Source organism: Biomphalaria glabrata, chromosome 1, assembly GCF_947242115.1.
Source record: "Biomphalaria glabrata chromosome 1, xgBioGlab47.1, whole genome shotgun sequence".
NCBI lineage: Eukaryota > Metazoa > Mollusca > Gastropoda > Planorbidae > Biomphalaria > Biomphalaria glabrata.
In genome coordinates, this window is record NC_074711.1 from 47548923 (window position 1) to 47573307 (window position 24385).

General features: G+C 32.3%; 1 protein-coding gene and 1 long non-coding RNA gene across 6 annotated transcripts; one reads left to right on the plus strand and one right to left on the minus strand.

Annotated features, from left to right (window-relative positions):
* Nucleotides 1–1561: 1561 nt before the first annotated feature.
* On the minus strand, nucleotides 1562–24175 carry LOC106050400 (cytochrome c oxidase assembly factor 1 homolog). Of its 5 annotated transcripts, none has more exons than XM_056040558.1 (6): nucleotides 24157–24174; nucleotides 22113–22192; nucleotides 18646–18819; nucleotides 11664–11815; nucleotides 11074–11150; nucleotides 1562–2649 (listed from the first exon to the last, which is right to left on the minus strand). In XM_056040558.1, exons 3-6 carry the CDS (start codon nucleotides 18740–18742, stop codon nucleotides 2541–2543), a joined length of 435 nt encoding a protein of 144 aa, XP_055896533.1. In that variant the 5' UTR covers nucleotides 18743–18819; nucleotides 22113–22192; nucleotides 24157–24174; the 3' UTR covers nucleotides 1562–2540. The 5 variants fall into 5 exon arrangements, with proteins under 5 accessions (XP_055896533.1, XP_055896539.1, XP_013060816.1 ...); XM_056040564.1 differs by lacking the exon at nucleotides 24157–24174 and adding an exon at nucleotides 23809–24150 and having other exon boundaries at nucleotides 22131–22192; XM_013205362.2 differs by lacking the exon at nucleotides 24157–24174 and adding an exon at nucleotides 23809–24150.
* LOC129928093 (uncharacterized) lies at nucleotides 6604–18397 on the plus strand. The gene is made up of 3 exons (XR_008779708.1): nucleotides 6604–6853; nucleotides 17196–17243; nucleotides 17676–18397. It is a non-coding gene; the product is annotated as an uncharacterized LOC129928093 (long non-coding RNA).
* Nucleotides 24176–24385: the final 210 nt, after the last annotated feature.

Genomic DNA, 24385 nt, shown 5'->3' on the forward strand with positions numbered 1-24385 from the left:
TTTTAAAACTCAACGTATTTGACCGAACTATTGATGCCATTATTTCTCAATTACATGACAGACTTCATGGACATAAAAACATTGTCAAAATGTTTTAGTAGTTGAAGCCCAGATTGTAGTTTTCATTTCAAGTGCAAACGGCTAAGAGTTAGATGATGTCAACATGCTTCAAGTTTCATCTGAACCAGATGATATTTCTATAGGATATTGCTCAGAGATGCAATCCTTAAAATAAGGACATTTCAAGTGTTCAATACGAAATTTAGCTATTTATTTTGTATAGACAACTACATGGTATAATTTTTTTTTTCATATACAACTGCATTTTATCAAGTTTTCTTAACATTTTCACAGCATGCATGTCAGTTCTCACTTTGTATCAGTTTGTTCACGTCATTTTCGAAATTTCGATTGATCAAAAATTATTTAAATTTTCTATGCTACAGAGCAAGTTGGCTTCACTTTGTGTTCTTTCCATTGAGAAACAGACAAAAGTTTAGAAACAGATCGCACTTGTTACTGACGGAATCAAAGGCATTGCCAGAAAAATTTTTAGTAAATAAATGTTAGATCTATTTACTGTTAAATAATGGACGTAGAATAAGGTAATAGTTTGTATCAATGTTTAATAGATTTACACATTGATATGTTTTTGTAATGTAAATCTGAATAATGGGAAATAGAACTCATAAAACATTTCTTGTCATTTGAAACACCTTGAAGTCGTTTAATATAACTTGTTGGAGTCTTAACTGTATCAAACGTAATGACATAATGGGGCCTGCTTATTTTTAAAAAAAGGCAAGGTGTACAATACAGGGCTAGCTGGGGCATATGACCATTGACCACTGGGGTAGTAATTTGCATACGGGCGAATGACTCTAGACCAGAAGAATGTTTTTATGGACATACGATCGAAGGAGAAGGGGGCCTACCAAGATATTCTTGAACCCGGGCCCACGGATACCTTGATACGCCACTAGGCTTGGTCAGCCTATAGCATCCACTGCAAAAGGATCCGCCTCTGATGAGAATATGGAGCCAAGTAACAAACAATAGGACAAACCAATCAAATGAGTTTAGCTTCATATTCATAAATTAATTGAAAATAGTCTCATTTTTCCATGCTTTTGGTATCTCTGTATTTAAACGAAAGTAATCTTACCATTTATCATTCTCATCTGAGTGTCTCCCAAACCTTAAATGTGCATTGGTCTATACCTAGCAGTGACATTTTAAAACAATTTTAAACTTAAATTACACCAGTATCATATTTCTACAAATGTTCATGTTGTCAATTTATTTATTCAACTCGTTACTGAATACAAAGAAACATTTGAATCAATGCAGGAATTAACTTTAGAGCAGTGTTCAAGAAGTACACCAAATTAAATTTTAAGATTTTGCAAAACCAGGTTCACCGTGTGTGCCCAGTTACGTAGTTATTTTCTTCCAAAGATATAAAAATTGTCAAATAGGAACCTAGTTAGAGACGTTTGGAAAGTCCCGTCCAGTTACCATTCAGTAAACTTTTTGAACTCATGAAGAAATTGCAAGATAATAAAATTTTGATTTTCAGTTTATTAAAACAACTGACTCGCAAGAAATACAACAAATGACAACTAAAGTTAAATGATAGGTCAAGGAACCTATCTGAAGTTAGGAATGAAGTCTTTTCACTAATTCATTTGAATTGCATGTGAATATATGAAAGCATATTCTGGTGACAATGAAGCGACGTGGATGTTACAACTATGACAATAAGTGATAACATTATATTTTGAGTTTATTACAGTTTTAATTTTGGTGTTTCAGTTAAGCATATTATGTTTTAATTTCTATGCAATAAAAAATCAAAATAAGATATTATTTATCAAAATTCACACTTAAAGATATAAAAATGCCATGCCTCAGTATATATAGGCCTACTGGCTTTTGTAGTTATTTTTTTTGTGTGTGAATTTTTTTTTAACTGCACAATTTGTTTTCTTACCTCCCTATGTCAAATATGCACCAAAAAAAAAAAAAATAACTAAAATACAACTATCAAACCAACTAAATAAAACTAACGTAGTGTAATTTATACATTGAAAAAAAAAGCATGATAACTAAATGTCATTTATGATAGTCTTATAGTTTTTAATAAAGTGTTCTTGAAAGACTTGGGTTCGTAAGGTGATACAAATTACCAAAAGCTTCAATACAAAAAAAAAAATTGTGGCCACATTTTTAGAATCCAAAGTATCATTTGAATACATGATTAAATAAGCTGCATGACTGTTTTGAAAATCGGTTTTGAGTGACCTCTACTTTCTCCCAAATGTGGTAAAGTAGAAAGTGTTAGTCTCTAAGCCCCACCTCCCTCCCTTTTTTTTTCATTTCATTTCATTGCTAGATTTGTCAGTGTCAGAGATAAACTTAATATATTGTATTCGAATATCATATAATAATCTACTAAACTTTACCAGAGAGGCTAGACCCACTAAAGTTAAAAATAAACAATTTCAATTAGGCGTGGTATTTACTTTAAAAAATAAATATCATTTAGTAGCTTGATCTTGTGAATTTTCTATAGACATGTGACGATCATAAAACTTCCACTTTTGTTTAGTGCTGCATACTTTCAAATGAAGTTGATCAATATTCCACCTAAGAGCATATGAAAAAAAGAAGAACTTTAAACAATAATAATAATGTAGTTTTTGTTTTTCTAGAATATCCTATATTCTTCACTCTTAAACCAGCAATTCTCGTATGTGTGTATATACGATATATATAAGACAGATATTACCCACTGCCCGCGGGTCTTAAATTGCGTATTGTTGATATAGTCACTGATATAGTGCATTAGAAACAATTAAAGAAAATAATAATGTTATAAGTAAGGCGAATGCATGAATCATGAATATAAAAATATTATGAATAGCTAATTGACCTGAATCCAATTTTTTAATGAAAACATTGGCTCGTGTATATATCTATATTTAGAAGCACACGATATCAAGAATAGAGTTGCACTCATAGCGAACGAATGTATGTAAAAATGCTTTAGAAACACAAATTTGAAGGTTAAATTGATTAAGATATAAAATGAATAGACTTTATTTTATATGTTCATGTGTTAAAGTATAAAGTAGATCTATCATCTTTGAATTAGATATTGAGTTAGAGATAGATCTAGACTAATCTAGAGTTAAATATTGGCTTGGATAGAGTTCTTTCTGCGCGTGCGTGGAGGCTTCGCTCTGCGCATGCGTGACCTTTTTTATTAGATGTACGGAATCATGAATGGAACTACTAAAATGCATGTCAATTCAGCTAAGCAGCTATAGCGAACGAATGTATGAAAAATGCTTCAGAAAAACAAATTTGAATGTTAATTTGATTAAAATATGAAATGAATGTACTATAATTAGTATGTTTATGTGTTAAAGTAAAAAAATATCTTTGCGAAGAGGAAGTTTTATCATCTTAAGAGTTGAATTAGAGTTTTAGACCTAGGAATAGAGAGATGTGTAACATTTCGGATTGTCTAATGTAAGAAGGTACGTCAGGACTTCTAAATTTGCAGATATAAAAAACGAATTTATGTAAAAATGCTTGTGAAACACAAATTTGAAGGTTAATTTGATTAAATAATGAAATCAATAGACTATATTTTGTATTTACATGTAAAAAACTATATGTGCAAAGTGTGGTTTTAAAAATTAGATTAGATTCTTACGATCTAAACATGGTAAACATGGCGTTGATTCATCAAATACTAATACTTTCATAGAGTTAGGCAACTTTTTTTTTTTTTAGTGTCTTTAGTTTGTTTTAGGGCTACTATACATACGTCACGGTTCCAGTTAGCACCCAAGAAACATTTGTGCAAAGTTTCTTCAAGATTGGTCAAACGAAATTGATTTCTATTCGGGACATACATACTCCTTTACATTCTAATTTATAGTATATGTACTAGCCCAATTTTGCATTTTAAAAAATAAAACAGAAGTGCGTTGTCATAGGCAAAATTGAAGTTAAAGCTGAATACATCTATTAGGAAATTATTTTTTTTAGCATAAGGCCCAAATAAGCTAAAATGAAAACATTTTATAGGATAAAATGATCATTATGTCCGCCTGACATAGATCTTGTAGGCACAAATAGATATATAATACAGAAATGGTTCTATTAATTATACAGGTTATGGCTGAAAAAATAACTATAACTGCTGTATAACTCATACAAATACATCTTTTCTCAAATGTTTCCCTTATTAAACTTATTAATATGTTCACTTTGTCCAGTCTATATATATATATATATATATATATATATATATATATATATATATATATGTCCATGATCTAGATCCTTTCGATCTTTTCTCATGTAAATATGGTATACATGGCCTAGATTTATAAGGTACTAATACTTTCATGGAGTTGGGCAACTTTTTTTTTTTGAGGGTCTTAAGTTTGTTTTAGGGCTACTATACATACTTAACGGTTCCAGTTAGCACCCAAGGAACATTTCTGCCAAGTTTAATCAAGATTCATAGTACCCGGTATACTAGACCTATATTACCCGCGGGTCTTAATTTGCGTATCACTGTGGATATAGAGTGTTTTGGAAACAATTAAACGAAATAATAATGTTATAAGTAAAGCGAATGTGTGAATTAAAAAATAGTATCAATGGAGCTATCAAAATAGCTAATCGACCTAAATCCATTTTTTTAAATAAAAAAATTTGCTTGTAGGTCTACATATATTTAGATCTAGAGTCTAGATATTATTATAAAAGATGTAGACCTACTATCGTAAGTGTGAATTCAATGGCTCAAGAAGCTTATTAATTATTGTATATTAGTATGTGTAATATCCCCCATATAGAGCCTCATGTAGCATGTCCAATCATAGTGTGGTTACATAGAGGTGTGCACGACACATGAAGGGGTGACAAAAAGCGATAAAATATATTTTATAACCAAATCGAACTCGTGAATGTAATTGTTTATATAACATTGTTAGTTTAATTTCATGTAGATCTAGAATCTAAAGAATTTGAATGCCACAGCAATAAATAAAATCTTAGAGCCTATTATAGTAAAAGACTATACACTTTGTTGTCACTTTGAGGTTGTGTTGCCCTAGATACTGTAGGCTGTAGTGTTGACCTATATACCGCGCCATGATGAATGACGTGTTGTGAACACGTCTAATGTATATGTGTAGCTATGTTATCAGGTCTAAATGCGCATAAGTAAATCTGAAAGAAAAAAGTAAATTGAAAATGAAGACTTAAAATTAAACCAAATCGGTAGTTGTTGGCTTAAATGCTTTAAAAAACACATTGAAAAGTAAATTGTATCATGTAAGTAGTTTATTATTTAAATAATATGCCTTTCTAATGCGCAATATTATGACCTCTGACATTAATTTCATTTGTATCACTACGCGGTGCATGTAATGGTGCGCGCGAGTTATGGAAAAGTATGTCAGCATGGCTAAAGCTATTCACATTTAGAGTGAACGAATTTATTTTAAAATGTTTTGTAAACTCAAATTCAAATGTTAATTTTCATTAAATAATGAAATGAATAGACACTAATTTGTAAACATGGCCTAGATTTATAAGATACTATACTTTCATAGAGTTGGTCAACTTTTTTTTTTTAAGGGTCTTAAGTTTGTTTTAGGGCTACAATACATACACTACGGTCTAAGTTAGTACCCAAGGAACATTTCTGCCAAGTTTTATCAAGATTGGTCAAACGGTTTTGATTTCTATTCGGCACATACATACATACGCCTTACATTCTACTTTATAGTATATATATATATGTGTGTGTGTTTGTGTACTCTTTAGCGAGGAATTTATGTATGTATGTATGTATATATATATATATATATATATATATATATATATACATACATACATACAAGAATTCCCTGGAAATCAAATCATTAAATAAGAACAATCTGGTATAAACTTTGTCACATGTAAATTATGAGTGAGTCTGGTGTGAATGTACACTTTGGTTTCTTATAGTTATAATGTTTTTTGTTTGGTGTAATGCACAAATTGTAAGACAAATTTCCTTACGGATAATAAAGATTATTATTATTATAATTATTATAATTATATATATATATATATATATATATATATATATATATATATATATATATATATATATATAACCCTAACCCTAAATCTAAACTCGTTGGCCACATCGCGAAAACTCGAGGTCAACCGTCATATTGGTTTGAAAATGTTTCATTATCGAAAAATTAATTTTGGCTAGAATGTTTATGAATGAAAATTTTCCAAATGACGTCAAAGGAAAAAACTTGACACCGCTTACGTCACTAGTCCTACAGCAAGAAAGGAGGTGGGGACTTGACACCACTTACGTCACTGACTTACTGCAGTATGCTAAAACATTTCTTTGCAAACATGAACACGTTTTTCTTCTTGAAACTGTCAAGTAGATTTGAGGCTTCGGCTCTTAGAACTCTAGGCTAGTATAAGCGAACAAGCGCTCCCTCTCACAGTCGTAAATGAGAACAGTGTACACCAGCGATCTTCAACGGGGGCGATATCGGGGGAAAGAAGAAACTTAAGGTGCACTGAACAAAAGAAATTTTTTAAAATTCTTGAAAATTAAAGCTGGCAAACTACATATAGACAAGTTCTAGTTAGCTTGCTTCTAATTTAAGAACAGAACGTTAGAAATTGAGTTCGGGAATCCCATTTTCTATTTTTAAATTCTTACTCTTTTGCTGTAATTGTAGGGTATCTATTGTCCTTAGATCTTGCGCGCATAAACGTTTATGATTTGAGAAACAAACTAACAATCAAGGTAATACGTCTTTTAGATTATAGTTTCTTTTATCTACATATGTTAATATATTGATATGTAATTGTATGTTAATTGAAAAAAAACGTTAAAGCTAACATTCAAATAGAATAATTTTACCTTTTTTTAAAACAAAAAACATTGACAAAGTGTTGTTACGACAACTCGCTGGTATGTAATGTCATAGTGTTAAGAGTTTTAGTGTATTGCCACTAGATAAAAAGTATTCCAATGTTCTACTTTGAATGACGGCATTTTCAGATGAGGTTATATGAAACCAAGTCGGCTTCACGAACATAGCAATATCCAAAAATAATTTAAGAATATTCATGAACAATTATAAAAATCTACAATTAAAACAATATATAAAAAAACACGGCAAAGCAGGATATGTTTTTGTGGCTTCTTAGAAAAATGCATAGCTTTTTTTTAAGTCTTATGATATTGTTTGAAATGTGATTAAAACTAAAGTTATTTCTTTTTAAACATATGTTACACAGAAAGACTTTTTTTCTGTTAGTGATGAAATTTTATTTCAAAATTGTCTAGTTATGTAGCTTATAAAGACATATAGGGAACCATCAGTGGTTGGACAATGGCTTCATAAGTAATATAGAATAAAGAACATAGCTGTTTACTAGTCACCTTGTGAGTTATGATACACAGGCAACATCTTAAGAAATGTTTAGCCCGCAATTTCATTTCTATTTGTATCTAATTATAAAAAATTCTAAATAAAATAGAAACCCATGACGAAAATGCCCGAAAATAATCTCATCTTTCAACATCTTTGTGAAACAAATAATGAAAAAGATGTTAGACTCTTGTAAACTGAAGTTCGCTGGATTTCGAAAGGGGTTTGTTATTGCTCGTTTTGTTCAACGGTTGGCGGTGACTTAAAGCAGGCTAAAAAGTGGTTCTCCATGGTAGGCATCTAACGCAAATGAATGAAACCAACCTCCGACTGCAAGGAATGAAATGTGCTGTCATTGATTATATCATTTTTTCTTTTATCGAGATATTACATCTATTTTAAAGAGTTTTACAATTTCAAATATCTTGTTTGTTGACAAATGAATTACTGCCCAAGGACATCGATATCTATGCAATTCAAATAACAATGCTCTATGAAGAAATGACGATTCACTTCTAGGATGTAAATAAATTTTAAAAAAAATTAAATATAAATGACAATTTTTAACTATCTGTTACCGATGTTCAAATAGAGTTGCAAGAAAAAATAGATTGACAAAATTATGTCTTCAGTAAAAAAAATGTTGAAATTGGAGACACAACAGAGATGTGGCTGCATTTGAATGTTTCAGTAAAATTCCAAAACTGTGGTCGAGAATGGGATTTTTTTTTTAGCTTTTTCTTGAACATACATGGTATACCTAGATTTAGTGCTAACAAACTAATAAGCAAAATAAATAAGCAAAGAAATAGAATGGATGTAGCCACTAGAGGTGACCTTCGCCTTTCATTGGCTAATTTAAAGCTTAAAATTTCTAATATTGTCAGACTGCAGGAGGCACAAGGTTCCCATTAGCTTAATTTCATTTTGTAGTGAATTCAGCAATAATAATGTTTATATTAAAAATAAAACTAAATTTACAATCAAACCTGAAAACAGTAGGCCCTAATATTCAAAAATTTAAAAGGGGACTATTCTTAGGATTTGAAAGAAAGTCATGACAATGAGATTAATTTTTGTGTGTAATCACAGCAAATTAATTGACAATTTTTGTATAATGATTATATTGGTATTGCCTTCGATTCCGAAGAATACAACTGAGTCCAGTGTTTCACATAACTACGCAAACCTAGTTTCGACCTGCATATTTTCCCTAATTTTGTGCAGACAAAGCCGTTGTCTGCTCTCGGTCTATTTAAATTCTTTTTCCGTCTTCTGCGACTGTCTTCAATAATGTCTTTTCTTTGAGTCTCAAATGTTTGTTCCGCTGGTTTTGTGAGAGCTCTCCAACTGTATCTCTCAGAGGCCATCTGCTGCCAGAGAATGCTGCCAGTTACTTTCCTCTATGCCAGTGAGGGCATCTTTATAGCGCTTACGGGGGGCACCTCTGTAACTCCGTCCTACTCTAAGCTCACCAAAGAAGATCGCATTTGGCATGCGGTCGTCTCCTATGCGGGATAAGTGTTATTGACAGCATAAAAATTAGCAAAAAATATTAGATTTTGTTCAAATTTGCCATCTCACTCTTCTTTATAAGTGTTTTTCTTATAGGGGAGCGCTGGCTGATTTTTTAAAAGAAAAATTATGAAAAGGGGGCGGTAGGCCAAAAAAGGTTGAAGACCACTGGTGTACACTGTTCTGTCTTGCGGGGCGGGGGGGTTCACTCGCGGTCAGGGGCCGCGTACACCGGGACCCTCGCCATTTTCCTTTTCTATACCAGGATAACCGTGCTGGACACGCCATTTATTGTAACAGCCCTTTGAGGAACGGCGCCTGGATTGTGACAAGGTTGTGGGAGCTTTTTTTACAGCTCCGTACAGTGCAATAAGGATGCTTTCGCACCCCTTAGGCACCCCCACAGGAGTCTTGTTTTGCTACCCTTTAGCCGAATCGTTTCCTCCTGCGATTGTTTCCACTCGGGCACCACTAATTCACTATGAAGCAGGGTAGCATGCCCGGGAACAAACGGTATGGATATTCTTATATTGGATGGTTTTAAAATTACTCATTGGTAACTCCCTTCACCTGTATGTACAAACCTCCCAATGCAGTCGATAAATGTTTCAATTAAGTATTGAGTTTGACCCCTTGTCTGAACGTAATCATTTGAGCTGTGGTTTTTCTAGACTGTAGGGCTTAGTCCTTCAAGGAGCGCCTCCTCCATTCAACAAGTACAGTAGGAACGTTAAACGCTATTCAAGTTACTTTGTTAAAATAACTTTATAATTCATATATATATATGGACTTTAAAAAAAAATCTATAACAAGGTTACAAAGTCAGTTTGTGTGGAAACATTAACTCAAAATCGGCCCAGGGCCTGGAAACGTGCTATCATTGTACCAGTCCTCAAGAAGGGCAAAGACGCGACTAACGTAGAGTCCTACAGACCCATTTCACTAACATCAACGCTTGGCAAAATTGCTGAGCGCATGGTTAACGAGAGGCTAGTTTGGTCCTTTGAGAGTACCGGTATCCTAGCGCCAGAGCAGGCTTTAGGGCATGCTTGAGCCCGATCGACGAGGTCACAGTATTCGCACAGGAGGTGGTCGATAGGTTCCAGAGGTCCGTCCGAAAGCACATACCGGTATGCAGTATTTATAGACCTAAAACAGGTTTACGACAGCGTGTGGAAGCAAGGACTCTATCTTAAACTTAGAGCTATGGGTGTGCGGGGCAAGATATACGATTGGATACAATCCTTTCTGTCTGGGAGGAGCACATGAACAAGATTCCAGCACTCCCTAAGCAAGCCAAAACAACAACAAAATGGCCTGCCGCAGGGCTCTGCCCTCTCCTGCACACTTTTCATGGCCTACCTCAACGATTTGCCCAGCTCACTGTGGTCAAAGAAACTGCTATATGCGGATGACATTGTCCTTTGGTCAATCGGGAAGAAAGCCGACCAAATTCAGGCGGCATTAAAAGCAGACCTTCAAACCATACATTTTGGTTTCTTATAGTTATAATGTTTTTTGTTTGGTGTAATGCACAAATTGTAAGACAAATTTTCTTACGGATAATAAAGATTATTATTATTATTATTGCGCAAAATGACAGAGGATGCATATTCTATTATCGGCCTCATCAAGGTTATGTTCTTATTTGATTTGTAGAAATTTCTTTTAATAAACCCTTTTTTTTTTATAGTTTCATCAATATGGGGATTCCATGACAGTTTTTCATTTATTATAACACCTAGGTATTTTGCATTTTAAAATTTTTCGTCTGTTTATTCTTAATTTTGTATATTTTAAGCAGTGAATATAGGCTTAAAAGTTGATTATACAACAGAAAAAAAATCCGCTGCTGAAAAAAGACCCTAGGAAAATGTATTTGGGCTCAAACTTATTTCATATTAAATGTACTTATGAATTCTAAATTTTCCAAAACAAAATCTTTCTTTCAATTATTGCAACAAATTCATGTCAGAAAATAAACATTTTAGAACCTTAGGAATTATATAACAACTGCCAATGAATTTAAAACTGTGAAATGTATTTCAACAAAAATTTCAGTCAATTAGATTACCTTTCCCCTTGATTTTCTCTACTGGCCAATACATACAGAACACCCTTGTCTTTGGAACCCTTCAAAGGGATTTCTAGCTAAAAAAAAAAATTTAAAAAAAATTAATAAAAATTACATAAATATGTACATACAGGTCATTCCATTGAAGAATCAAAATAAAAAAAAGGCTTCAAGAAATCACAAGGCAGGCTGTGCCATTGTAGGGTTCAGGTCTATTTAAAAAGTTTAGGCAAACATTTAAAATGTAGAAAGGCATGGGTATTAGCTAGTTGGGAGTATAAAATAAATATTCTCAACAGATTTGTAAACAAAAGAAATCTCTAAATAAATTTACAATAGTGGAAGAGTAGATATAGTATATCATGGATATTAGCGTATATGAAAATACTGTAAATCACAACAATGTCATTAAAAATGTACTTTGCAAAATCTTGAAATAATTTTTCAATTGCATTTTATATTTGGGATAATTAACCAATCATATCTAAAGATATTGCTCATTATAAACAGAGTTAGAACTTTAAAAAATGTACATTCCTCCAAACCTTTCCTTTTTTTATAATTTTAAAAAGTAAATTGCTTAAACAGACCTTTGCCTTTAGACCATCAACATGAAGTTTTTCTGTATCTGACAGTGTGAGTTTACCACTATATATTGGATTGCCTAAGTACTGGCTAGCAGGTTCATAATTATGTAACAACAACATGGAGGCTTTATAATAATCTTGCTTTTTAAAGTTACCTGAAATAAATTAATGGGATAATAAGTAGAAGCAAACAAGGAAAGTTGGAATAGAAAAAAGGTTGCAAAGATAGTTTGTTTGGAAACAAACTCAAAATCGGCCCCCGAAGTGGTCCATCCAGGTAAGTAAAAAGGCAGGTTTCAATATTTTCAGAAAGAACATCAGAATGAAATTCTATCAAAGATAAATGACAGAGAAGAATGAAGAAAGAAGGTAGACAGATCTTGTGTGGTGCCCCAGCGGTCCAGCAGATCAAAGGATAGGTGAAAGTGAATGTGAAGTTAGATGTGAACCTGGCCTTATTGATATCTTATTATAAACAGGGCCGCCGCTACCTATTGTGCAAAGTGTGCATTGCACGCAGGCGACGAATGTAAGGGGCGCCAAATCATTATTCCAAGGTTGTTGTTTTTTTTCTTTTCTTTTTTTAAAAATTTGGTTAAATAAAAAATAATTAAATATTTTAATTCTAATTATTCTATTATCCTTTGAAAACTTAAAAAAAAATCAACAATAATATTCGTACATAAGAAATTAATTTGTAAACTTTAGACGATAAAAATAGTGCAGCGCAAGGGATCCAATGACTTGTTCCATAGGCGCTTATTCATTTCTGGCCTTGAATTTTTGCGGGTTGTTTGAAAAATCTGTTAAGAGATGAATGGGCCGCCTTATAGGGGGGGGGGGGCGCAACATCCTGACAGAAAAAAGTGTTATGGAGTGTGTTTCCTAGACAGCGGTAAGAAGAGGTTAAGCAATTTTTTTGTTATGCAGTGACAATGATGAAGTTAGCGTACCTAGAGCAAATGTGAAACGGCAGATAGATCTTGAGACATGAAATAGTAAAGACATTTTTTTAATCAGTTTATTTTATTACTATTTAATCTGTATCTCATCGACAGTTAAATATGTGAATACTAACAGTTATATTGAGTTTTTGTTCACAAAAGAAGTTTGTTTAAGTTATTTAAAGTTAAGTTATTAATTATTCAGTTGTATTAGCTATCTAGAGCTACAAGCCAACGATCTACCAACAATATAAAAAAAAAGGGGGGGGGGTCAGCGAAAAAATGTTAATAATTTTCATTGAAGTTATTAATTCATATCTAGATATTGATAAAATAACATTATTACCAATGTTTTAAAAATTAAAATATCTTAAGTAAAAGACGTGGTTTCATTTTCTAATAAGACTTTGTCAAGAGGCATATGCAAAAAATAGTCAAAACTTTTGGAAGAAAACACTTCAAAACGTCTTCGCTAGCGTGATTCTTCTGGATTTTTGTTTGTCTCTGATTGGTCGAATTTCTTCTGACCATTGCACTTTGGACGTCTTTTGTGTGAAAAAAAAGTTTCGCAACAGAAACGTCTAACTTAAAGAAGATTATGCCCATTACAAACGTCTATGCGCTATATGTACCTAGAAAGTCCCTCGCTTAATACTATTGACCCGGGCTGCCTCTTTATTAAACTTAATATGACCCTCGACCTTTTTTTTTACTAGGACGAATAGTGTGTTCTTAAAGAAAAGAAAACACAAACTTCTAAGGGGTTGCCACCCTAAAATGTGAGAAACACTGCTTGATTATTTGTTTTTTTTTCAATTCATTGTATGACTTGTACTTTGAATTATTTATTTTGTATTAAACTCAAGAATAATATTAAGCGCTGAGTTGCTGTATTTTGTGCTAGTGGTGTGTAGGATAAATAGACACCTCTGAATTCGCAGTAACTCAGAAGATTGTGGATACTCTGGATACAATGCATATTTCTCCAAAATACAATCGTTATAATAAAAGTTTACGGAACGTTGAAAATGTTCCACCTTCAATGGCTTTTGTATTTCGAGTCTTATTTTTCGGATTATACTTTAACTTATTTCATGGCTTTTGTAATTCGAGTCTTACAATAACGAACAAGCTAACATATAATTGCCCAGACCAAACCTTGAGCAGTCAAGTTAATCGAGAAATTGTCTATAGATCATGATCATTTTAACTGTTCATTGTCATATACCCGCCGCAGTTCATCAATTATAACTTCATCGTGGCAATTATAAGCGAGTAGTCAGAATGATAACTTTTTAATGTTTATCACAAATGCTCGTTAATCCGAAATTGTTCATATCTTATCTTATATAATTTAATATCTTATATAATATATGCATATAATAGTGCATGGTTCATAGTTGTACTTGAGGGATACAACAACGGTGCGAGTATGAAAGGAAAAAATGGAATGGTCTACAAAAAAAGGGCACTTTTGGTACAGTGTCCAGCTCAGTTATATGGAATTTTTTATTTCTAGAAATAAAAGGAGGGGGGGGGGGCGCATTTTAAAATTTCACATGCAGGTGGCCACAACCCTCGCGACTGTTAAACAAAAAAAAATTTTTTTTTCCTTTAGTTAAGTGTCTTATGGTTGTTGTAAGCACTGCAGTTCCCGCGATAATTATGAAAAACTACTTTTTAATTGTTATTTTAAATTATGTCCAACTTATATGAATACTAAATGGATTTTTTCTATTTAAAAAAAGTAAACATTTTTTTGTGTGTAAATGTAGTAGTTGGTATGACAGAACTTACTTAACTTAGCTATGTAAAAAAAAAAATTTGACAAAAAATCGAAAAACATTTGCATAAATGTGTTACAAATATGGTAAAAGGATATCTCCCCTACTAAAGAGCCTCACGTGTTTGTTACTATTAATAGTGAATAGTTGTAAAAGTGGTGTATTTTTATGAAAACACTGCTTGCATAAGTGATTTAAAAATTAGATTTTTCACTTTCAGAAAAGAAAAATTAGCTATTGCATCAGAACTTTGAATGGTCTAAAATATTATGATGTCGGATTTTCACTATCTATTCTAGTTTACGAGATCTAAATGGGATGGAAATACGGATGGACAGACAATCCACACAAAACTAATAGTGTCTTTTCCCCTTTCGGGGGCCGCTAAAAATGCTTTGCAACAACCAACTGTTACAATAAATTATTTACAACACTTTTCATACCGGTACATAAATAAAATCAAAAATATATTAAACATTAACTGCCTCTAATCCATAAAAAAGTAATTTTTAAGCTTATTTAGACAAGTTTTTATTATTTCTTATTTAATGGCCTGTTTGAATACAAAAGAGAAAAATAAAGTTTGTTTTTTCTTAAGCCATCATTGCAAGGAACACTATTCAAAAACTAAGTGCACATTGTTCATCACATTATTTGTCTAGATTTTTTTACAATGATAACTTTACAGCTCCATTGGCCAAGAAGTAAAGAAAAAATCCATGATTTGAAGGAGAAAAATGTGACCAAAAAAGCGAAAAATATAACAAATTCTGACATATTTGGATCTAAATCAACCTCCAGCGGAAAATTATCATGCCTGCACTAGATGTGGCAAATTTTGTAGGCCACACCTAGGGCTGCATGGCCACGGGAAATAATGCATTCCGCATTAATCTTTGGACTCAAAGATAAACTTATTATTATTAGTAAGGTCAAAATATAATACATGACTTTTATGCTATTCATCTTTATAGTTTAAATATATATCCATAACCTTTCAAAAAAAAAAAAAAAGTAAGACAATATAATTATTACATAGCATTAACAAACTGTTACCGGTACCTAGAATGATTATTTTCTACTTCACCATTTTAAAAGTATTAGATCAAAAGCAGAAACTAATAACAAACTATTTTCAAAAGCTGATAGCAAGTATGAAAAATATCCAAAATTTGTGTACAATCATAAAACCTTTTAATCTGTGTCTTTTTTTGTGAACAAAGCCTCTTAAACTACACCTTTTATTCCACCTGTCTGTAATAAATTGTATCCAACTTATCCACTGTCCTTGATTTTATTTCAGAGGAATTGCTGAAACTCTATTATAAAAAAAATAGCATCCACAGTTCATGCGATTGCAAGCATGGAAAATATCCAAAATTTGTTTACAATCACAAAACTTTTTAATCATTTTTTTGTGTGTGAACATTTCAGAGGATCTAAACAAGCAGTTTTCTGAACCAACTTGTTTGTAATAGGTATGCTGCAAATACTCAACACACATTTGGATTGCATTAAAGTCCCTTTCATTGACAAGAGTTTTCAGCATTTTTTGTTTTTAGCTCAAGGTCTATCAAAATACATGGATCTAATTCAGAAACTGTTTCTGAGTATCATTTCATCATGTATCAAGAGCGAGCTATTTCCTAAAAGTTGTAGCACTTTCTACAACACTTCCCATCATGAAACATTTCATGAACAATTTAAATAAGACAAGTTAAATCTTTTGCCAGGATTGCTTTATCATCCAAAAAAAAGCCATATTTGACAGACCTTATGATACTCTAACATATGATGAGGCTTTGTTCCTGAATTATTATTTTTTTGCTTTTGTTGTCTACAGCTGTGATATTTTTTTTTATAAATGGTAAAAAAAGGGTTGCATGTGGGAAAGTCAATAGCCACCCAATTGTGGAAACAATAATGAATATGAAAAACATTTCATTTGGTAAAAATGTCATAACCATCTCCTCTGGCAGAAATATCATTTAATAGAGCAGTGTTTCCCAAAGTTGGGCATGGAAAGGGTTTGAAGAGTTTGCACAAAGTTAACTATGCAGATTTTTTTAAATACCCATTTAATTTATAAATTAGAATAAAATATCATAAGTTTTAAATCCTTTTTATTATTTATTTTAAGTTTTTACAAACTCAAATGGGCTGCTATTTTACATTATAAGGCGAATTTCTACAAAGATCAGGAAATGGATAGGGATGTTACAACTTCCGTCTCCACACCCACTTTTTCAATGTAAAAACTATGTTTCCATTTTTTTAGAATGTATTTGATGAAAAAAATAAAACTAACTAATTGAATACTTAATTGTAATAGAAAAATTATTATTTTGTGTATGTAGGAACACACAAAAAAAAATAATTTTTTATTGCTATCTTTTTTTAAAATCCTTTTTTAGGAGGGCGGGAGTGGTACCTAGTGTTACGAAAATTCTAGAAGGAGTGCGCATAGGGTCAAAAGTTTTGGAAACACTGTAATAGAGTATGAAAGACTTACAAAAACTTGTTAATTTCTCACCAGTACTTTTGACAGCAGTTTTAAATGCATTGAAAATTCAATACATTTTTGTTTGAAAATAGATGTGACTATCTGTGATTCAACAAAGACTAATGAACACCAGTCTCCCTAAACTGAAATAATCACTTGGATGTATTATATAGATTGAAATCTAGGTTTTAATTTTACTTACATTTAGTGTCTTGTTTTTTTTTTTATTATTATTTTTATTTTTGGTGATTTAAAAAATGAAGCCATAATAGGAAATTCCACGTTTTTTTTGTTTTTTTCATAGGTTTTCCAGAATTATTTTGGAGAAAACAAAATTCCAGGCATTTTCCAGGTAATGTGGCAACCTGTCTCCAGGAAAACAATATATTTTAATTTTTTAAACTTTAACACAAAAATTTCCTACAGGTTATATTCATTATGAATAAGGCTATAGGGTAGATGATGTTAAGGTCATCTGGTTCTATGGCCAACAATTAAAGTGCAGGGTGTCATGTGGCAAGCACAATGACCAACCACCTTTACTTTCCCCAATTTAAGTCAGGTACCCATTAGAGCGCCCTAAAATCCTGAAATTTAAAATCCCAATCTTCACTGAGATTTGAACCCAGGATCCCAAGTTCCAAAGCCTCAGTAAATAATTATTTTTATTCACATAAGTAATCTGGAATATTTGTATGTTTTATGTATAATAAAAAAAAAAAAATCTATTGTAATTTTGCTCATTTTTTAATTCTAATTTTTTTTTTCATAATTTTTGCCACAGTCTAAACTTCTTCAGATAGTTCTTTTACCAGAATGATGTTCAAGTACATCCCTTTATTTTTTAAAACTCTGTCAGGGACCAATTCAAACAATAGCTCTTCTTCTGCATGTGACAAACCATCAGGCATGGATGTTGTGTTAATTTGATATGAAAATGAAATGTATATTTTAGAACACGTAATAAGTGACCTTCGACTCCGCATGGCGAAACTTGAAAATAGCTCTCTATTTCCATATCTTTTGAATGAATTTTCTGTTGCCGCTATTTTTGGAATCAGGAATAAAACACAAGGGGCATTATGAACATACAATTATTACCATGTGACAAGAACGGCAACATTCTAAGAATTCTAACATATTATATTATATTTAATAAATATTTTGAAAAATGTACAGAATGTCTTTCATAGAAAAAACTTAATGCTGTGTTAATTTTAAGGATTGCTGCATTTCATGTATGTTACGTGCTTGAATGATTTTAGTATATTTCATAAATATTTATGACAATACACATTTTAATTTGCCCCTCAAAATACAAATTTCCAGGTCTGGGAATACACATTTCCATTTTGGCATGTAAGCATCTCTGATATAATATATTATCATACAGAATATGATATCAATCTAGATTCTAGATGATCATGATACAATATCTAGATCTAGAATCTAGTCCTGGAATAGATTTAGCTAGAAAATGCTAGAATTTGAAGTCCTCGATTAGATTGAGCCTCTGCTAGCTAGACTCTAGCTAGATCTAGACTAGTAAATTATAATTATTATATAGGCCTATAATTATTATTATAATTATTATTATTATAATTATTATATAGATCTAGATTACAATAATTTAATAATAATTTATTAATAATATATATCTTGAGTCTAGATCTCTTCTTTAAGTTGTAATCATAATGTCTAAGATTCAAATCAGATCTAGTATAGAAATAGTTTAAACTTAAGTCTCAACCTACGTTGAATTTGATCTTCCATCCAAATAGCGGCACCAAGAGTAAATACACCTCCAACAACTGCCGCTTTTGCAAACGGATGCTTAATAATTGCAGACATATCTATCTAGATCTAGAAATTCTCAATCAAGTAGATCTAGTCAATCTAGTCTAGATCTATCGGAATCTATCTGGGCTCTAGAAAAAAAGAATAGAATCTAGATTTATATCTAGACAGATGATGAGTAGTACTAATCTAACTAGTAGATCTAGATTTCTAGATTCTAGAATTTCAAAATCTTTCAGTAGGCTAATAGTCTCCTTATAATATAAAGTTAAAGCTAGACTGCTAGATATATATATTATTATATATCTATGTTAATTGTTATAAGTTATAACTAAAAATCTATTCCAAATCTAATACACAGAGTTGACCGAGTATAGTACTATTTTCTATTCTATAGACAGTATACTAACTATAGTCTATAGATCAGGGGTTCTAAACCTGTGTGTTGTGACCCCCTTGGGGGTCAAATGGCAATTATCCAGGGTCGCCTACGACCATTGAAAATTTTTTTTTTTTTCTAAAAAAAACTTGTCCTTGTTCAAAATTTTTCATGGATAGTGTTTTTTTTTTCCTATAATTGTCATTCGAAGGTACATGTTACATGTTACAAACATCCTAAATATTTGTAACAGTTAAAGTTACTGTTTATCAAATGGCGTGGTGAAATGCTATGTTACGCTATAGCAGAATCCTAGATAGTACTTCTATGGTGAAGATTTACACACGTAATTTTAAAATATATTTATTTATAATTAGTACTGCACCATCATGTTATTTTCTTTATGGAGCAAATCATGAAAATGGATCCCAGAAAAAAAGAAATATAATGACGATTTTTGACGCTATGGTTTTAATTCAATAGTTAAAGAAGAAATAAAAAACTCAGTGCTTCATTTGTAATGAATACCAGAATGAACTGAAATGTCATTTTGATATCAAACATCCCCGAGCTTTGCTAACAAGGACATACATCATTTTCAAATCTCTTGAAACGACTACTACAGCATTTGATGAATATGACAAAATTTCTTGAAATAATATTTGTAGTGTCTCCAAAGATTTTGCTCCAAGCACACTTCAATGTTGTTCTTGGTTTCAACATGTGTAAAGTGGCTACTCTGTGCTGCAGAAATAATGTGTTAAGTGGAATTCACTGTATGATTCATGATGCGTCCTAAAATGTTCTGCTATTTCACACTAAAGTGAGATGGTTTTCACAAGGCAAAGTTGTTTTTTCTATTTTCGTGTTCAAGTAGAAAACAACCACAGTTGTAAGCGTTCTTTAGCACTGAAAATGAACTACAGAAAATACCTCTTGTTGACATCTTTGTCATCTTTTAGATGAGTTAAATATTGAACAACATATCTTTGCTAAACATGGTTTTACAACTTGTTAAAAACACAAGTAGATTTAATGCAGAAGATGATATTCATTGTGATCTTGTAAAGACTGCCCTAGAATTCCTGATCTGGCGAAACATAAAGAAGCTCAATCTTCGCAATGAAGTTTTGGCTTTTTTTTTGCAATAATTTTGTAGGAATGTAGGATACAGTCACTTGAGCTGCTTATCATGCTCCATCATGCTTTTTAAGGTGCCACATATAAGCAGAAAAAATAGTGCTTTGTGATGAAATATACAGCTCTGGCAATTCATACAAGAAATTTAAATCAAAATTAGTTTTTAATATTGGCAACAAAAACAAGGTTACAAAGACAGTTTGTGTGGAAACACAAACTTAAAATCGGCCCCCGAAGTGGTCCACCCAGGCAGGCTTCAATATTTTCAGAAAGAACATCCAAATGAAATTATATCAATGACAAATGAGAGATAAGAATGGAGAAAGAAGGTTGACAGATCTTGTGTAGTGCCCCAATGGTGCTGCAGATCAAAGGATAGGTGCAAGTGAATGGCAAAGTTAGATGTGAACCTGGCCTAATTAGTTCCTCCTTCAGACCGTGTGGTCTATAGGGCAGTTGATGTAAAGTTCATCTGTTTTTGTGGCCTACGGTTAATGAGGATGTCATGTAGCCAGCACAACGACCAACCGCCTTTACTTTTCCCCAACTAATGTCAGGTACCCATTAGAGTTGGGTAGACTCAGAGGCGCCCAAGGATTCCGAAGTTGAAAATCCCAGTCTTCACCAGGATTCGAACCCGGGACCCTCAGTTCGGAAGCTAAGCGCTTTACCGAGCCTCTCCTGGTCTTCACCTAATGTAATTGTTTTGAAAATGCTTAATCCTTTATTCGAATTCTCAAAAACAATACATAAAAAAAAAAATGTTCAAGAAAATGGAGTTTATAAGATTACTATTCGTTCTAAATTAGGTCTAACTTAAAATGCATACTAATTAGCGTTTTCCCCAACGGTGCAGCAGATCAAAGGATAGGTGCAAATGAATGCAAAAGTTAGATGTGAACCTGGCCTAACTAAGTCCCCTTTCAGACCTTGTGGTCTATAGGGCAGATGATGTAAAGCTCATCTGTTTTTGTGGCCTACGGTTAACGAGGGTGTCATGTAGCCAGCACAACGACCAACCGCCTTTACTTTTCCCCAACTAATGTCAGGTACCCATTAGAGCTGGGTAGACTTAGAGGCGCCCAAGGATTCCGAAGTTGAATATCCCAGTCTTCACCAGGATTCGAACCCGGGACCCTCGGTTCTGAAGACAAGTGCTTTACCACTCAGCTACCGCGCCTCTCCAGGCCTAACTGAAGTCTTATAAATAATTTAATTGTTTTGAAAAGGCTCAATCTCTTATTCGAATCCTCAAAAAAAAAAAAAAAAAAAAAAATTCCGCAAAAAATATAAAGTTCAAGAAAATAAACTTTATAAGATTACTATTTGTTTTAAGTTAGGTCTAACTTATAATGCATACTAATTAGCTTTTTCTCTTTAAAAAACTGCTTGCATAACTGATTTTAAAAATTAGATTTTTCGCTTTCAGGAAAAAAAAAAGTAGCTGTTGCATCAGAACTTTGAATGGTCTAAAATATTGTGATGTCGGATATTCAATATCTTTTCTAGTTTACGAGATCTAAACGGGACGGACAGACAGACGAACAGTTATTTCGCACAAAAATAATAGCGTCTTTTCCCCTTTCGGGGGCCGCTAAAAAAGTGATTTTACCCATGGGTCGCCACATTGTGGGCAATGTCAAAAAGGGGTCACGGGACTAAAAAGGTTGAGAACCGCTGCTATAGATCTAGTAACTATAGTTAATTTAAATTTAATTAATTTTATAGTAAGTAGCAGTGCTTTTTTTAAATAAAAAAAATAGGTGCCAGAGCTCAGTGATTAGGAGCCAATACTCAGTAGCTGATTGCCTAACTTTTAACTACTAGAAATTAATAATATACGTTTAAATACAACTAATACAAGAAAAGTAATATTTCTTTCAAAAAGGTGCAGGTATGGCGTACCAGAGTACCAGTGCTTACAGTTACAGTCACCAAAAAAGCAGTTGACAGTCAATGTCAGGACCGGTATACGGTATACTGATCTGAGTATAGAATAATGATACGATAATCAAACAATAAAAAGTATAAAACTATAATTTACTATTTTAGCGAGTATTAGATCTAGATAATTATGGTATATTTAAAATATCGTTTTGGTAATTCTGCAGGAGTTCAAGGGGCAACCATCTTTGTTATTGTTTAGACTGTAATCTTGTACCTTGGGTTTTCTCTCTGATTTGGGTTTTTGTTTGTTTTTATTTTTTAAGCTAAAAAATATGCTAAATCTAGCTTTACCGGTATCATCTAGTCCTAATAAGTCTATTAATTAGACATAATCTTTTTAACTGCTAGAACTAGACTAATTACTATATTAATATGACAAAGGTTTTTAATGGTAATAACGGTCAATTAATTTTTGGTAATAAACTAGGGATGTTACAATATCCGGTGACACGCCCCTTTTATTAAGTCAAAAAACTGTTTCGACTTTTTTCTGACATTTTTATTACATACCTTAAAGGTGCACTTTTTTAACCTATTAATTGAATACTTCTCTGTAAAAGAGTTATAATTTTTGATTGACCAATAAAAATGGCTTCCGGGAATGAAATTACGCTTTCCCACGTGGAGTAGAAGGTTTCGTTTTATTAGACTTAAATAAAGGTTCGATTTCCCTTGTGTATAGTTTAAAAAGCTCAACATTCCCACGCCTTTTGACTCTCCAGTATTGTAGAGCATTTTTCTGGCTAAATTTCAGTGCTTTACTTTTCACATAATACTGTGCACTTTTGATGCTATTAGTTTTTTAATATTTAGCAGTTGAAACTTACTGGAGGCCATTGTTAACCATTGTAATTTTAGCCATCTTGGTTACATGCCAAGATAATAGTGATTGGTCAGATTGGTCATGTGACATCAAATAATTTTCTGATAGGTTGAATTATTATAGCAGTTTAAAAAAAACTTAGACTGAAATGATGTCAAAATGGCTGACATTGATTTATTTCTGCAGTTACGCATTTTGAAATAGATGTAGATTTAGATCTAATGAGTATATGATATGCAGCTTAGTGTTCAGATATTTTAATAACAATAAACTTTCATTTGAAACATGTTTTTGGACTAGTTGATTAATATATAAGAAATGGCAAGCATATTTATTCAACACATTCAAATCTCCTCATATCGTGCCCATTGGTTGCTATGATAAGGACAAGCACACATAGAAAATTTATTTTCTTTCAACCAGGAATCATACATACATAATTCATATAAATTTAGAAGGCTCTTTCAAATCTACAACATATCAGACAACAAGATTCTTAAAATAATTTTTCTGAAAAAAATTGTAACATCCCTAAATAAACTGTGCTGATATTTATTGTAGGCCTAGTTAAATTTAGATTCTCTATATCAGAATAATTTCGAATAGATATAGACAATATGAATATTTAACAATTAAAAGAAGACAGAACAATAAGAAACGTATTGTATTGACAGTCAAAATTATAAAAAAAAAAATAGCATTGCTTTGAAACCACAGAAGTAATGTTAATTCTTGGTATTTTTTAAGACACTATCTTGGGATTTCTTTGGAACATAAACAATAACAAAATAGTAACAAAGATGGCTGCCCCTTGAAATCCTGCAGAATTACCATAGTTTTTTATCACTTAGTTAGCGTCTTGTCTAAGACTACATTAACGTAACATTACAGTCACAGTGAGAGTGACATTTGAGTCAAAGTGAGTCTACACTGACTTTGTTGTAGTACTTAGTTAGTACATTTACTACATAGACTAGTACAGTACTACAGTAACAGGTCTTTATACGACTTATAATCTACTCTAGATCTAGATTAACTAGATAGCAACACGTAGATCTAGAATAGATTATATAGATCTAATAATATAAATAGAATCTATAGTAGAGTCTATGTCTAGATCTAGACTTAGATCTAGAATGTAGAATTGTAGAGTAGAGATGTAAAGTTGTTGACAGTTACAAAGTAGATTCTAAAGATTGATTTCCCTTGAACTTGTCTAGATTCTAGATTTACACCACAGACCTATATATATTATATATCGTGGGCAAACGGTGACAAGACCGAAAACAGCGATGTCCTTGGAAACGCCGGTATGGACGTGACCTCCTCTATGTCGAAGGCGCCGGTATGGACCACTGCCCCCTCCCTCTAGTATGTTGGCCGATTTGGTGGGGTCGGGAGGGGGCGA